Below are 16,846 nucleotides of genomic sequence, written 5' to 3'. Positions count from 1 at the left end.
GGTTGGGGAATGGGGATAGGGGTACTCTCCAAAGAAGTAAATGTGCCCATTTTTTGAAAGCATCCAGAACTTGTCCTTAGGTCCCCCTGAAAAAAGGCATTCCTCTTCCTAACAGAAGGTGGAAGGAGAAACTCGGCCTCCATTTCCCCACAGAAATAATTTCAATAGCATCAGAAAAACTTCAGTAGCATCAAGACTGTGAGAGCCATAAGGTTCCTGCCATATCTAGCAAGATAACCCTCTTCTAGGGGTTCTGGGGATTCGATCCCTAATCATTACAGTCTTTCTGTGGAGGAAACAATCCAGTTGTAAATAAGGAGCTTAAAGTTTTGGAATGTAATTAGTTGCTTAAACTAGGGCCAGGCCATCCCAACAGGGGTATGAAAAACTGCCTGACTCAGAACTTAGTATATATTTCACTTAAGCCACACTGTCCAATATGGAAACCTCTAACCATACGTGGCTATTTTAATTTAATCGAAAGTAAAATTAAAAAATTCAGACCCTCAGTTGCACTAATCTCATTTTAAGTGCTCAGTAGCCACACTTGGCCAGAGGCTACCATACTGCACTGTGCAGAATACATTTCCATCACTGCAGAAAGTTCTAGCAGACAACGCTGCTTGGAAGGTAACTCAGCGTTGCCAATGCATCTCTCCACACACCACACTGGGTAAAACAGAGAGTTAGCGGGCCCTCAGTAAATGTTTTAAATGAAATTCAGATAAATTACATAAGAGCTATTCTGATGCTGGCTAAAATAAAGAAATAAACTGAGATATCTATATCATCAATTCAACCCAGAAGCTTGGCTGGCCACCTAGGATCTTGAATAGACCTGTGGACATTAAGTACATGACATCGAAGGTCTTTAATAATTATATGAAGAATACATGTGTACAAAGAAACATACTCACAAAGATGAAAAGGTACAAATAAAAAGTCTCCCTGCCAATACTCAATCCTAGCCATCTCGTGCCCCTCCTCAGGGGCAACCAATATTTCAAGTTTCTTTCATATCTTTTGAGCTATTTTATGTTTGTGGTAGTCAGAGTTGATCCCCCAAAGATGTCCACATCCCAATCCCCAAAACCTGTGAGTAGGATAACTTACATTGCAAAAGGGGCTTTGCAGAGGGGATTAAGTTCAGGATCTGAGATGTGGAGATTATCTGGGTGGGCCCAATGTAATCACAAGGGCCCTTATGAGAGGGAGGCAGGAGAGTTAGAAAGACATGACGATGGAAAGAGGTCAAAGTGATGTGAGGCCATGAGCCAAGAATATAGGAGCCTCTCGGGGCTGGAGAAGGCAAGAACCCCTACCCCCACCCCCACCCCCGCCCCCGCCGCACGCTGCCTCTAGAGTAACACAGCCCAGCTGACCCACTCCGGACTTCTGACCTCCAGAAATGTAAGATGTTAAGTTTGTGTTGTTTTAAGCCACAACATTTATGGTAATTTGCTACAGCAGCAAAAGGAAACTAATACATGCATATGTACTGTATTTCCCTGAAAATAAGACCTAGCCGGACAATCAGCTCTAATGCCTCTTCTGGAGCAAAATTTAATATAAGACCCGGTCTTATTTTACTATAAGATTGGGTCTTATATTAATTTTTGCTCCAAAAAAACGCATTAGAGCTGACTGTCCGGCTAGGACTTATTTTCGGGGAAACAGGGTAGGCACGTATCTGTAAATATTTTCCCTCACAGCACAGTCATTCTTATCAGTGGCTGACTATGGTCTAAAGACTGTCTCACCACCTCCTCTCAGACCTGAAAGATACTGAGAAATTCAAAAAGAGGATTTTGTAGACAGAATTCAAATTCCACCTATCTAATGTTTGTTTGGATGACTACGTAAGCAGAAAACAATGAAGGTTCTATGAGGGATTTTGTTTGTTTAACTATTATTTCTTTGATCCTAAAGGCAGAAAAGGGTGGTGGAAGAAACTGTCCTAGAGGAGACCCAGGTCCTTCCTAGGTGTGTGACCTGGAATATGTCATTTAATCTCTTAGGCCTTTGTCTTTCCAAATGTGACACAATGATAGGCTGGGGAGTGAGGGGAGGGGAGGACAGTAAACTAGATATGTGTTAGGTTTTCCTGTTTCTAATCTCTGAGTATGCTAATCAAAGACATACGTTTGACCTGAATATAAGTTTTGCTTCCCATCAAAAAAAAGTTTGCTAAATAGTGTAAAAACAGAAAATGTTTATTGTGCTTAGGAGAAAAATGCCAATAAACTGTAGGCACTAGGAACAATTTCAGTAGCAGCCTATTCTACTCAGTGTGCTAATTATAAATCATTCTTTGTATTCTATCAACCTACTGATACATACGTCTTTGGAATGCCCAAGAAACTGGTAACACTGGTTGTTTCTGTCGGGGAGCAGCTCAGTGACCGAGTGAGGGAAAGGAGTCAAAGGAAGATTTCATGGAATTACTTTTCCTGTCTTTTAAATTTTGAATCTTGCAAATGTATCTCTATTCAAAAACTTAAAGTATTTTAAAAGAGTAGGAGGCTCTTTCAGTTCATGGCTTCCCACTGTCAATAAACAACTACAGCTCCTCTATCAGACAGCTGCTAATTAGATTCATTAAGCACTCAGCCAAAGCTTGGAAGAATTTCAAAGTCCTTGTCCAATTGAACAATCTTTCCTAACCACACAATGTGTAAGTAGATCTGTCCCGTAATCCTTTCCAATTTCCAAGTGTAGACAGTCAGTGACCTGTCACACCCACAAAGAAGCAGGACGGCTGGCCTCATCATGGCATCAACTCCCACAGTCCCTGAGCCCTTCACTGTCAGAAATTAGTCCGGAGCTCAAGTAATCCTAGTCAAGAGAGGAGAGAATCAAAGGCCAAAGAAACATTTTCTCACTCCCCCTCGTTCGAGGACACTTCAAGGGTATCTTTATTTCTATAATGTCCTCTTTTAGCCATTCTGTCGGTTATCTGCCACATTTAATAGGTACATATACACAAGTCACCTCTGTTCTCTTTTTCGTAAAGAGTAGAGTGAGAATGTGTCACAGTCTTTTGAATGCAGAACAGCAGTGGTAAGCACGTGGACAGCCTAGAGCAGGTATGAGGACAAGCACAGTTACAGGGTGGACTTCCGGAGGACAGCGACCTCTGGCTAGGAAGCCTCTGACCACACGAACCACTGTGCAGAACTATACACCAAGTTACTTGATGAAAGTTTACTTTTTCTTCTTAGAAATAAAATAAGCATCCTGTGGGATGTGGGAAGAACCCCACAAAGAGGAACTTTTGCACAGTCACAGTAAAGCTGTGCCCCATCTACCCAGGACACATCAAGACTCAGAAATCTGAGAAAAGGCACGCAAACCTGGAACCAAACAATCTGGGAAAGAGTAGCAGGCCTTTTCTATCATCTATTAGGTTAGTGCAAAAGTAACTGTGGTTTAAAAGGTTAAAAGTAAGTGCAGGGGTGGCCGATGGCTCAGGTGGGTTAGAGCACAAGCTCTAAACAAAGGTTTGCCGGTTCGATTCCCACATGGGCCAGTGAGCTGCACCCTCCACAACTAGAATGAAGTCAACGAGCTGCCGCTGAGCTGCCGGAGGGGCGGCCGGATGGCTCAGGTGGTTAGAGCGCGTGCTCTCAATAACAAGGTTGCCAGTTCAATTTCCACATGCGATGGTGGTCTGTGCCCCCTGCAACTCAAGATTGAAAACGGCGACCGAACTTGGAGCTGAGCTGCGCCCTCCACAACTAGATTGAAGGACAACAACTTGGACCTAATGGGCCCTGAAAAAACACACTGTTCCCTAAGATTCTCCAATAGAAAAAAAAAATTAAAAGAAAGAAGTGCAAAAACCACAATTACTTTTGCACCAACCTAATAGTTCCTTGGCTGTCAACGAATTAAAAAATAAACCTGAATGCACAAAAAGCACTCAGTAGTTCCTAAAAACATTCGATTCCAAAACTGAAATGGAAAGATGAAATGGGCCAGCAGGGGGCAGGTGCTAGCAGAAGAAAGCACATTGCAAAGGGCTCTTTGCAAGTGGCTTAGCATTGATCACGTGGCGGTAATGCTGGCCCTGCTCCCACCCCTTTCCCTGCCCAGTGTAAAATGACAAGGATAAGACGACTTAGGCTGAGGTCCTCAGTCAGCTTTGAGCACAAAGAAAGCAGCTGAATGGTGGAGAGGGAAAAGCACAGGACTGAGAGCCAGGACGTGTAGTTCTGGTCCCACTTCTGCAAATGTGAGCATGTCCCATTATCTCTTTGAGCCAGTTTTCTCATCTGTAACATGAGAATCATTTTTATCTACACCCTCATGGAACCCTCTGCGCGGTAAAAGGTTCTCCATCCTATAATTCCATAATCTCTCAATGAAGTCATGAGTCTCAGCACCAGAATATGAGTTTGCCTTCTGGGTTCTTCCTCCAGAGGTGGAATGTCAGGACCATAAAGGGCATGTAAGAACCCAAATAAGCGGACAGTCACTGAGGAGCCTTTCAACCCCCAGCCTCCCTGAAAGGCCTTTGACACCCAAAAAGAAACGACCAGATGATAAGCAGCGGTCCTTCCGCACCAGGCTCACAGCAGGACAGGCACAAATAGTCAGAAAACAACAACCAGCTGTCCCCCTCAATCTCCATCCATCCTCACCCACGTCCTGCTCACTGACTCTCTCAGGCATACCATTTATTTGCCCTCGATTTTATTACACCAGCCTGGGAACAGGAGGCCCAGGGACCGGACTTCTAGTCCAGTCCTATTGGGGTTTAAGTTCCACAGTGTTTGTTCTTCTCGCTCGTCTGGAAACCCACTTACCTTCAGAGCAGCCTCGCCCTCAGACAGAAGAAGCTGCAGAAGCAGGTCTATTGTAAACTCACACATGTGCCCCCACTTTGTACAGATTGCCTTCATGGTGCCTTCTTTTCAGGACCATCACCAAAATATTAACAGCCCAGCTATAGATCCCCGCTCTGCTAACAACTACTGTCCTTGGGAAAACCACATAACTTCTCCGGGCCGGTGTCTTCTTCTATCAACCAACGGGATTGGACGAGAACGTGGGAGCTCTTTTTCAGATACAGCAGTCTCTGCCTATGATTCCCATGGAGACAGAACCCAAAACACAGCACTTAAACTTGGCCGTGTAAGGCAGCACGTACGCTGGCTGCGACTACCTCTGGACAGTTCCCACTGACAAGGCTGGGTGGGCAGGTCACCAACAGTACACGGAGCGCTTCAGCAATAATACAATGGGCTGCACATACCTTTCCTGCATCCACCAGTGATGCAATGTCATCTAGATCTGGACCACTGGCCATGAAAAAGGCCCAGCGATAATGGACTCCTTGCCAGAAATGCTGGGGGGAGAAAAGAAAAAAAGACACGTCAAATACAGGAAAGAACAAAATCTCATTAAATGCAAATTAAGGGAAGAGTATTTTCTGGATGACTAAGACAAACTGATTATCCATTTCCGGCTGACACAATGAGTTGAATGCCCAGCACCCGAGCACATGACTGACAGATAGTGGGGGCTCCATGAATGTTTAATAAATCACTGAATGAACAAAGAAATACCCACATGAACTCAGGCTTCTTCACTAAGCCGTGACTGACAAGCAAGTAAGCACAGGAACCTCCTTAAAACGATAGTCTAAATAGTCTTACACACTCAATTCCCTACTAGGCTTTCCCTATTAAGGTCTGAATAAAGCCTAGAGGCAAAAAAATTTAGGTAAAAAGAATTTTTTTTACCTAATTCAAGAATTCTTTGGGGGCAGTGAGGCACCAGAATATGGTCTTAGATAAGAAATCCAATCACAGACTTGTTACTGGCTCTGAGAATAATAAGACGGCTTCAAGGTAAAGCAAAGTGTAAAGGTTCTTATGCATCATGGCTGGGTCGTCCCCGAGAGTTACAGCGTGTCCCAAGCCATCTAATCTATTAGGGGACAAAACATCTCAAGGTGAAGATAAGCAAAAGTCTCACTCTAAGACCACTCTCCTGCCATCCCCACTTTTGATTGTTATTCTTCATGTGGGAGGTAGGGTAGGCCATGACCAACATAACAAGTGAGCCGGAGTTCTCCAGGATACCTCAACGACCTGCCCAACTACGCTGCACCAGCTGGGAGCTAGCCCGAGGCAGTGCGGGGCCAGCCACTACCGCACTGCCTCCCTCCCCGCACCTGCGCACCACTACTGGGAGAGCTCAGACGTCTTTTACCCGAGCTCACCTCTGTCTCACAACCCCTCAGAGTGACAGAAACCACTACCATGGCATGAAGCTGGCAAGTGCAACGGAACAGCTCTGGTACTCTAGGTCGGGCACTTAATAGTTGTGTCGCTTAGGTCGAGCTACTTCTTTCAGCCTGTTTCCTGGCCTGCAGATGGTGATACCAGCCCCAGCGCACAGGGTTGTTGGAAGGATTAAAGAAAAACGTATGTAAAGTGCCTGAGACACAGCAAGTTTTCAATACATATTTATCTAGTGCTAAAAAGTAAAGCTCATCGAGGAAAGACTGGGGCAATATCAAATCAGAGTTAAGACTGTAGAAAGAAAATCAAAACCATGCTGTTGTCTGGGCAGAGCATTGCAACAGGTGTGCCAGGACTGGCTTACTGGTTTGGCTGAGTGACCCTACAGGTTATTGTCTGACCTGGGACAACTGTGCAAGTTAAAGAAGGACCATAGATGCAAGCACGGCCAAGCTTACCCTAGGACAGGTGTGATGACACCTGGACTCCCGGCAGCCCTTGGGGTAGCCAGGCAGAACCTGGGCTGGCAGAGTCTCCAGGTAGTTTGCTCTTGGCTCAGAGCAGCCTCAATATGCTTTTCAAATGCTATCATTTTCTATGTGTGTCAGAGCATGAAAGAGGTTGGGAAACATTCGTCTAGGTAACACACTTAAAAAAGAAAAATACTGTTTGAAGTCTCGTGCAGCTAGACACCAGAAGCACTGAGGCCATCCCAAGCTTACAGGCCGCCCAGTTCATTATAATCACAGAAGACCTGCTCATGTTCTTCCCACTAAGGTCTGGCCTTAGAGACCACAATTAAAACATTCTGGTAATGTTTAGGGTTTTAAAGAAGGAACAGCAATAGTCACAACTGCCACGTCTATAATTCTTTACAGCAGGTTGCCCTGTAAAGTGAAACTTTTGGTCTGCAACAGCAGAATTTTTACATTCTGCTCTAAGGGGTCTGTGTATTTTTTCAGGCCATTGCAGGAGAGAGTAAACCGAAGCAGGCAGGAGAGGCTGACGCATTACAATGAGGCTTTAACTGTGCACATTCTCAGAAAGACATCAGAAACTACTTAAAAGGTTTTCACATGAGAATACCACTATCATCTTTCAAGCAGGGGGAAAGGGAGAGCTGGGCCTGTTTTACTCTCTGAGAACAACGCTGAAGGTTAACTTGTGAGAGGTCTCATTGGAGCACAAAGTGTAAAATCTTATAGAAAACTTAAACTTATATTTTAAAGCACTTGGAAAGCCTGGATTTTGTGAAAAGGGAAAAAAGAGATAAGGGACAGTTAAGATCCCTTTCTCTACCACAAAGCACCCTGTAGCCACTGTTTCTGGCTGCTGTCTCAATCAAATGAAAATAAAGAACCTGGAGTACAGTGCTGGTTTGTTCATCTCTATTATCCATACACGGTTCCTAAGAATTGAGTCGTGGTCTCCTCGATCATGGTTCTTCTTTACGACTTCTAAGTATTCAGTGAGTACATAGAATTTGAGAGACCAAAGCCCTAAATTCCACTCCCGGAAAGGTCCCAATTTCTAGAATATAGAAGAAGCTATAGATAAGTATTGAGTCATCTCACAAATACGGGTCAGCGTGGGCTGGATTGGCACAGTGACTCACAACCGTTTTACCAAAGAGGAACGTCCTACTGCTTTTTTCCTGAGTCTGAAGTATTTTGTCTAATTAGAAAAACAGAATTTATCTTCATTTTTTTGTATCACTTATTCTATGTCAACACTAATTTCAGATTCTAAACCAATGATTTATAATTACCAACAGTGTATCACACAGAATTATCTGAGCCCCTGTCACCACCGTGATGACATCAGGCTATCATGTAAGCAGAGAGCAGACTCAGCTCTGCATCAATCCTATAACTAAGGCTGATCGAGTCCAGTCTCCGAGGCCCACCACACACTGAATGTGTTCAGTTCAGTGATAAAACTCCCTACAGCACTGGGAACAGCGGCCTCGTTAACAGTCGGGCTGAATAATCAAGTCTCAGAAATTCTCAGGATGCCATCAATAGCTAGTTTGGGATTCACATGGGATATGCATTGTTAGGACAAGTTGATACCATTCAAGGAAAGGCTTGATGCTTCTATGAGTCGTTGCAGCCTGACTGAAGTAAAACTACAATTTCCTTCAGGTTTTTGAAATTCAAAATATGCCCATGGACTTCTAAAGGTCTGAAAGCCCCAGTCTGGGAATCACTGGCATACCCCAATGCTACCACCATAAAAACAGGCAGCTGCACACTGTTTTTAAACAAAGTTTCCACCTTCCTGTACAGGAGACTGTGTGTTAAGACTGGTGAAGACAGAGACAGGACCCTCAGGTATAAGCAAGAAAAAGGCAGAGGGTGAATCAGATGCTAACAGTAAAGGCTAACATTTAACAAGAGCTTTCTATGTACTAAGCATTGTGCCAAGTTCTTCACAGGGATTATTTCATTTAATCCTTACAACATGCAGTAAGGCAGATATCCTATTAGCTTCATTCTAAAGGTGATGACATTGGGGCTTAGAGACATTAAGTGACTTGCACGGGGTCACACAACTACTAAGTGGAGGCCAGAATTTGAACCCAGTGAGGGTGCGACTACAGAGCCCATGTGTTACGCTGCCTCCAGGATAAAAGAAACCGGCGAGGTGGAAATCAATTTCCAGAAGCATGAGACACCTGCTTGCTCTCCCCACCCCAGACTCCTCCCTACCTTTAATGTCTTGGAACCCATGGTGAAGCCTGTCTGCAGCATGCCGTCTGCTATGCCCAATCGGTCCATGTTCAGGAGGAAAGGGGTCACCAAAGTCACATAGGTGGCTCCTGACCATTTCTTGAGTAAATTTAGAGCCCAGGTTTCAGTGGATCCACCAACATTATCAAGGATAAAATCAAACCTGGAGAGAAAGAATCAAATCAAAACATTCTTGTGAGTCTTTTCCCAGGGCTCCAATCCCCCTTCAGTCCCATCACATTACAGGGACAGCTCACAAACTAAGCTGCTCTGCGCCATCCAACAGAGGGGTGGTACTTTGCAAAGGAGAAAAGGGCATACCCACTCACCAAGTCCCTGGCTTTTCTCCAAGGTAAATCAAATGTGACTGATTTTTTTTCCTTTGGCATAAAATCACATTATTTTCTAATACATTAAGAATGACTCTGGGTGGTGAACACACAATGCAATATATAGATGAGGTACTATAGAAATGTACACTTGAAACCTATATAATTTTACTAACCAATGTCACCCCAATACATTTAATAATAAAAAAAATGACTTAAACAAGTGGTTCTTAACTAAAGGTGATTTTAGCCCCCACGGGACATATTAGGCAATGTCTACAGACAGTTTTAGTTGTCACAACTGTGGAAGGTGATGAGAAGAGGCTACTAGTATCTATAGTCCAGGGATGATAATAAACATCCTACAATGCACAGAAGAGTCTCTCACAACAAAAAAATTATCCAGCCCAAAATGTCAATAGTTGAAAAACTAAGGTTGCCAAGGTTGAGGAACCCTGACTCAAGCTCTATAGAAAACTGCAAAGCTATCCAGCCAATATAAGTCAAAGTATAGTGCCCAAGAATAGTTGAAAGACAAGTATATACGCTTTTCACCCACAAGAATGATTTGCTTTTATTCCTTCCACAGTCAGAACTGCCTGTAGAAGCATCCTCTTCACCTTCTGGAACTTTCTATTTTTTCGTTTTATGCACAGCATAAGGACAATGTATAAAGAGAAATCAACAGCCTGCTCTCAGTCTTCGATTCTCCTCTAACATGTCAAGAAAATCCACAGGAACTGACAGATATGTAACCCCTTAAATCGAATTAAAAACTGCTATAAATCACAACATTCTACTTAAAAGGGATAAATCAAACCCAATGAAGCTTTTAAATACTTGAAAACAAAGATCTATTTCGAGAACGCATACTTATAAACTAAGCAAATTAATACATAAATTCCTTTTTGGTAAATCCCTCTTCCCTTCTAAATTCATCTGGATGAAGTCAAACATCAGAGCTTCTAAAACCAGCGTTGGCCAGCTATGAGGATCTTCTCTTGAGTCTTTCCTGGGACTAAAAGATGGGCAAGCAAAAACTGAAAGATATGAGTGCAGGAGAGAGACCTTACCAGAAGGCTATTGTTCTCATTAAAAAAGAATAGAACATTCTTTTTATGAGTTTAAGTTTCTAAAGTTTCTGCTTTGAAGTTTCTACTTCCTTCCCAAATTTTAAATAAACAAAAATGACACTTATTTTAAATAAAATTTAAGGGCAGCCTGGTATTACAGAACAGGCACTGCCTGAAAAAGAAGTGTGGACACCATCGTCGACCCATCTCTCCCACTAATAATTAAGCAGCATGACCTTGAGCCCCTGATATTTTCAACTATAACATGGCAGAGTTGGACAGATTTCAAAGTCCTTTCCTGCTCTAAAATTCTAAGATTCAAATCTAAAAAGCTGCAAGTTGGAAGGAGGAACAAATGTATTCTAGGTAGATTCAGAGGCCAAACTCCAGGCAGAAGTTACAAAGATCAATTTTCACTAAAGCTGTCAGAAAAACATAATGGCCTGCATTTGTAACCCAGTGAGGTTCCCCTACTGGAAAGGGGCAAGCAAAAGGGATAAGACCACTAGCTAGAGATGCGGGGAACAAATGGTAGCACAGGTGAGGGAGGCTAGACAGGGTGTGCTCCAGTCCTCTACCTGTCACTTTCCCTGCTCTCTGACGACAAATCCCAGACATGACTAAAACCTACGGCAGAGAGAGGGCAATGGGCTGGCTTTGGCCTCAGCCTCATGCTGCTATTCCCTAGAAGCAGCAGAAAGTATGAGATCAACCGAAACTACCACTATCTAAAAGGCAAATCTCGGAGGCCCAGAGAGCCTTTGGAACTGACACACAGGCAGGAAGGTATCCTCTCGGCTTCGGCTTTGTCTGGGCCAGATGAAGACCAGATTAAATAAGCACCCCTTCTCTTTCTGCCCGGGCCCGTCAGGATCAACAGGGCCTGACAGAACTCCCAGATCTGCTCCTGTTTAGGCCAAACCACAGCCTGGTGCTCAGATGCTCCAAGAACACTCTAGTGTTCCCATCACCAATAGTTATGCTGCCTTTGTGTCTCTGAAGCCCTTATTAATAAGCCCAAACACTAAAAGCATGTTTAGTGCTAAGCACATATTTTCAAGCACTGCTCTACGTTAACCTGTGGTGACAGATGCCACGAAGGGAACACACTTCCAAATTTGCCTTCAGACCTCTTATAAACGAGCAATAAAAGTTAACTTAAAAATTAGCAAAAGACCACGTAAGCAAAATATCTTCCTCAGTCCATATCACATTATGTTACTATGCTATATTAACACCTGGAATTAAAACAGAAACCAACCTCAATGACTTCTAAGGACAAGGAGTGTTTTCATAGATTCTTCTCGAAGATTCCAAACTGACTGTAAGGTCACCAAACCACCTCAGGCTTGCTTATCAACTACCCCTGTTCCCACCTTCTCAATGTGAATATTGTTTTAATACGTACGGTTTTAAAGATTTCAACTGCTCTTCCGTATTTCCAGATTTGTAATCAATTATATCATCTGCCCCAAGCTTCTTTACAAGTTCACTGGCATCCTGAGAGCAGACTGCTGTCACATGAGCACCCCATGCTTTCACTGCCTGCCAAAAAAAAAAAAAAGAGGGGAAAAGTAAAAAACTGACTGCGTTAAAAAAAACAAAATAGTTGGCATTATGTGTACATTATAATCTCTAGAGAACTCTTAACAAGAACTACAGGAAGCCATCTGTCAGAGACTAGTAAAAATGATTCAACTTTTGTTCACTAAGACAATTCCAAGAAATAGATCTCATTTTCCCTGGACCAGACAGCCAGTCTCCTTATTGTCATGAAATTATAACCAATCCAATTAGAGAAGGGCTGGGGACCTCAGGATTATCAGAAAAGACAGGAATTGATAGCCTCAAGTTTAGTGTTTTCAATGATGACAAAGGTAAGTAGCCAAAACAAAAACCAAAAACAGGCACAGGTCTTTGGAAAGTGACAATTTTACATGTGTCCAGAACGTAAAAATGCAACGTCTCTTCATTTTCGTCTCATAAGTATTAGTACAGTCTCCAGTCAGTCAGCTGTATCAAAGCACACAGCCATCAGGATTAAGGTAATAAATGAAAAGGTGCTTTTAAAAAGAAGTGGAAGAAAATACGGGCATTTTGTTTTTATACATGGATTACCTTTGGAGTAAGAAGACCTAAATAAATAGTTTCCAAGACTTAAAATGCAGATGTTTTATATTTTAAAATAATAAGGAATAACTAGACTTATATTTAGGGGAAAAAACTAAATTGTAATGTTATTCAGGATTAAGTATCCAGAAAGCATCCTGTTCTAAAATTGCTATAATTCTTTTCGATAATGACAATTTTGTAGAATTAAAGGGGGCGCTCATCAACCTAATTTGAGAATAATTACTTGAAGTTCACCAAGAAATTTTTGTGTTGATAGTTATAGGTCATAAGAGATCAGCTGTTTTGTTCATCTTGTCCTGAGTATCAGTTTCCTGAGCTTCCTGAACATAAGCTATTCACTAGAATATAAGAGATCTATGGTTGTTTTATTCACTATTAAACCCCCATTCCATGGCACACATAGGTGCTAATATAGTATCTGTTAAATACAAAAATAAATAAAGTATTTTAAAACCATTCATAATCTTATCTAATTCCTCACTTTTAAAAGCAATCTGCCCTGGAAATCTAAGGGGAATTAAAACATTTATGAGAGGCATCACATACAATTTGTGATGTGTATGGGCGGCAAGCAGAGACACTTGGGGATGACACACTGCTTTCAACAGCAAGTGTCAAACCAAATTCAAATATGTGAAGAACATAATGATTATCCAGTATCTATAGATAAAAAAAGAAACTGTTGAAAAAACAGGAAATTGTGTTCTAAGCCCCTACAATTAATACGTGTTTTCTTTAAATAGTATTAAATCCTCAGGAAGAATTTGTCACATGTTGAAACAGTTCCATGAATTTTTTTCCAAATTTCTAGTCTTTCCTCTCCCACTTAGAACTATGTAGTATCTTTGAACGCCACTAAAAAAGGTTTTAAAAACAGCTTTATCTTTAAATATACATATATATATGTAAAATGAAACACTACTATATAAAATGCCTATAAAGCGGACAAAACTCTGAGACCGAAAGCCAGCAGCCATTCCAAAAGCTTTTCTATGTGGCCCATCCCAACACAAGCTCCTCCCTCCTGAAAACTCATCATTATCCTGATATTTATAGTAACCATCTCCTTGTATTTTTTAAAAAATTGTTTGATCACCCAATTATGCATTCCCTAGACACTATAGTTTAGTCTCACGTATTTTAAAAATATGATGTCTTCTTTTAAGTCTCTTTTTCAGCTATAGGCTCCTCTTCTATACTTTCATTTCCTTATAATTTATCTGTGAAAGAATCCTGGCCATTTACCCTGCAGAGTTTCCCACAGTCTGGAATTTCTGATTGCACATTCAGGGGTCAGTCACGCTGCTCTGTCCTCTGTATTTTCTGTTTCAATCCCTTTAGCAAGATGATGGATAGTGTCAGGCAAAACGATAGCAGGCACATCATGTCTGATTGTTGCTCTTTTTTGTTATCTTAGCAGCTGTCTATTGGTGGTTGCAAAAGGATGATATTCTATCTCTTCTTTTTTCATTCAGTTGGCATACTTTTATAAAGAAATGCTGTTTTGTTCACTCAGGTGTGTAGTTCATATAGTAAAGGCAAGACAAATAATTGTTTTCCTGTATAGGTTTATAAAATAAATTGGTTCCCTGTCATCTTCCAAAAGTGACCAGTTAAAAAATGTATCGTCATGGGCGGGGCGGGCTCCCAGCTGCCAGTAGCAGCTCCTGCCTCAGGGCGTGTCTGGGTGACTCGGAGCTCTGTCGTTGGGCCCCAGTCCAGGGTCCCTGCAGTGAGTGAGGCAAGATACTGAGGTGCCGCTTGGGAAACCATGATGCTCAAAGCAGACAAATGCAAGATGCTGTCACAAATAGGGAGAAGCATTTTGGAGAGCTGTGCCAAATCTTCTCTGCTCATGTGTGGAAAACTGCCAGAATGCAAGAAAACGCGGACCTACTGGTGAATGAAATCAACGTGTATACCTGTACAGAGACCTCAAATTTAAAGCAGAGTCTGAAAAACTTTGCTGTTGAGTTTGCCAAACTTCAGGATGAAGCCAAAGCAGTTGATCCACTGAATGGTTAGGGAACCATTGTAAAAATGAAACGAGATGATCTCAAAGGAACATTATTAACATCAAGGAATCAAAAAGCTAAACAGTTAACTCAGAAACAACACAACAGCGAAACCCATCTGATCGACATGTTACTTCACAGGCAGAAACCGAATTACAGAGAACTGCAACGGATGCTACCAGAACAACTCGTCATCTGGAAGAAAATATTGACAATTCTGAAAGGCAGAAAATAAAGGATATAAAGGCTATATTTCCAGAAATGATCACTACTGAATGCTATTTCATGGCAAAGCGTTAGACGTCTACACTGCAGCCAATCAAAATATACAAAAGATAGATGAAGAAGATTTGGAGGTTTTCTGAAATTCTCTGTATCCACCAGATTATTCATCTCATTTAGACATTATAAGAGCAAATTCAAAGTCACCTCTTCAGAGATCACGGTCAACTAAGTGTGTACCCGTAACAGGACAGGTAACCACTGTTGACTAAGAAAGGATCAACAAGCAGACGATGATAAACAGGGTGAGGACTTAGATGTAACAGAAGAAGAAAATTAATTTTCTTAAGTAAACTTCACATTTTGATGTTAAATGACTTGGAATCCAGAATTACTGAATTGTAAAACTTTACACTGGCTCAATACATTAAACCTCATAAATATATATTTCATCATGAACTCATGGATTTAAATATATTTGAAGGGTATCAATCTATTGTAATTATTATTATTACTGAAGCTCAAATTGTCATATCTTTGGGAGTTTTCTTCAAGTTGGCTCCTGAGTGTTTTTGACATGACTCAACTAATCTTTGATAGTTTCCTTGCCATCTAACATATTTCAGGCTCATTCTTGTATATTTTGTGCCCTAAATCTGGAATCTACCATTTCTCCAAGAAGCTCTGCATTCTTTTGGATAGCAGTGATATATCAAGAGATAGCTTTACATACATAAAACATCTCTTGAGTTCATATCGATACTTCCAATTCAAATTGAAGCCTACACAACTTTTACTTAACCTCTTTTCTGTTGTATCTGTATCTTTTCTTCCACACCTAAAATCTTGGCTGTCAAAACACAAGGGATGATAGAATTAAATGTCATAAATGGGTAGATGATATGTCATAAATACCCATTTGTTTTACTGTATGTTACACTCATAATAGTCTCTGAATAATACTATTATCACTATCAATACGATTAATGGAAGCATTAAAATAATTTTAATATGTCTATTTTCCCCATTTAAAAAAAGTTATTCTATATTTATTTACCTTGTCAGAGCATATGGCTGTTACACACTATACTCTCTCTTTCTAAGCCTTCATTTAGTTTTAGTTCTACAGGTAACTACATTTAACATTTACCACCAGTCCTTAGTTTGACGTCTCTAGTCATTTTAGTTGTCAGAAACTCATTCTCTAATAGATTTCTCAGAAAAGGATCAGAATACACGGCCCAAGTTCTGACATGTTATTAACAGTCTGTATGTATCCTTTATACATGAAGACCAGTTTGGCTGAATATAAAATTCTTAGCGTACTCTTTCTCAAGTGTCTTAGATACGTTACCACATTATTTTCCCCTGACATTAAAGCATTGCTGTCAAAAGTCTGATAATCTAATTTTACTTCTTTTCTAAGATACATGCTCTTTCTTTTAAGATGTCTCAATAATTTTTTTTTCTTAAAGGACAATAATTGTAGTAGAGTTTTCCTTGATATTGCTTGTTCTGAGTCCATCTTCTTAGTTTGATAAGTGCTATCGTTATTTAATATGTAGTTTAAAATCATTTAATTTCAGGAAAGTAGGGAAGTTTCTTGAATAATAAATTTTAGTATTTGTTTTAGTCCTGTTTTGGTTTTCCTCTTTAGAGACTCCTATTATCCATATATTAAAATCTTCTTTCCTATCTTCATATTTGACGCTTTCTCTTAAATGTTTTTATCTCATTGTTTCTTTTGTAATTTAAAATTTTTCCTGTTTACACATTCTATTTCTACTAAGGTATAGAAATAGAAAGGCTACTTAAGGCTACTATGAAGTTTAGCCTTTATTGATAAATGGTTTTCTCGTTTAACTTTTTATCTGAGTTTTTCCAATTTCAATTTTTTAATTGAATTATTTGTCTTTCTGTTGTTGAGCTGTAAGAACTCTTTACATATTGTGGATATTATACCCTATTTAGACAAATGATTTGCAAATATTTGGTCCCATTTTGTATGTTGTTTTTTCACTTTCTTGATAGTGTTCTTTGATGAACAAAGGTTTTAATTTTTATGAAATTCAATTTATCTGTTTCTATCTT

The 16,846-nt window shown here is 40.7% G+C and overlaps 1 protein-coding gene and 1 pseudogene across 4 annotated transcripts in view; one reads left to right on the top strand and one right to left on the bottom strand.

The window, feature by feature from the left end:
• Positions 1 to 16,846, bottom strand: part of RTN4IP1 (reticulon 4 interacting protein 1) — a 97,011-nt gene that overhangs the window by 55,997 nt on the left and 24,168 nt on the right. For all 3 annotated transcript variants that reach the window (XM_081044523.1, XM_081044525.1, XM_081044524.1), the window contains exons 6-8: positions 11,794 to 11,930; positions 8,963 to 9,146; positions 5,258 to 5,350 (exon numbers count right to left, since the gene is read on the bottom strand). In XM_081044523.1, coding sequence (XP_080900649.1) covers positions 5,258 to 5,350; positions 8,963 to 9,146; positions 11,794 to 11,930 — 414 coding nt within the window. The remainder of the gene's footprint in view (positions 1 to 5,257; positions 5,351 to 8,962; positions 9,147 to 11,793; positions 11,931 to 16,846) is intronic.
• LOC308490841 (CBY1-interacting BAR domain-containing protein 1-like) lies at positions 12,254 to 15,095 on the top strand (annotated as a pseudogene). The gene is made up of 3 exons: positions 12,254 to 12,262; positions 14,265 to 14,567; positions 14,675 to 15,095. The product of its transcript is annotated as a CBY1-interacting BAR domain-containing protein 1-like (transcript).

The sequence above is a fragment of the Rhinolophus hipposideros genome (assembly GCF_964194185.1).
Source record: "Rhinolophus hipposideros genome assembly, chromosome: 3".
Taxonomy (NCBI): Eukaryota; Metazoa; Chordata; class Mammalia; order Chiroptera; family Rhinolophidae; genus Rhinolophus; species Rhinolophus hipposideros.
The sequence above is the reverse complement of the archived record's forward strand: the minus strand, read 5'-3'. Positions and strand labels throughout refer to the sequence as shown.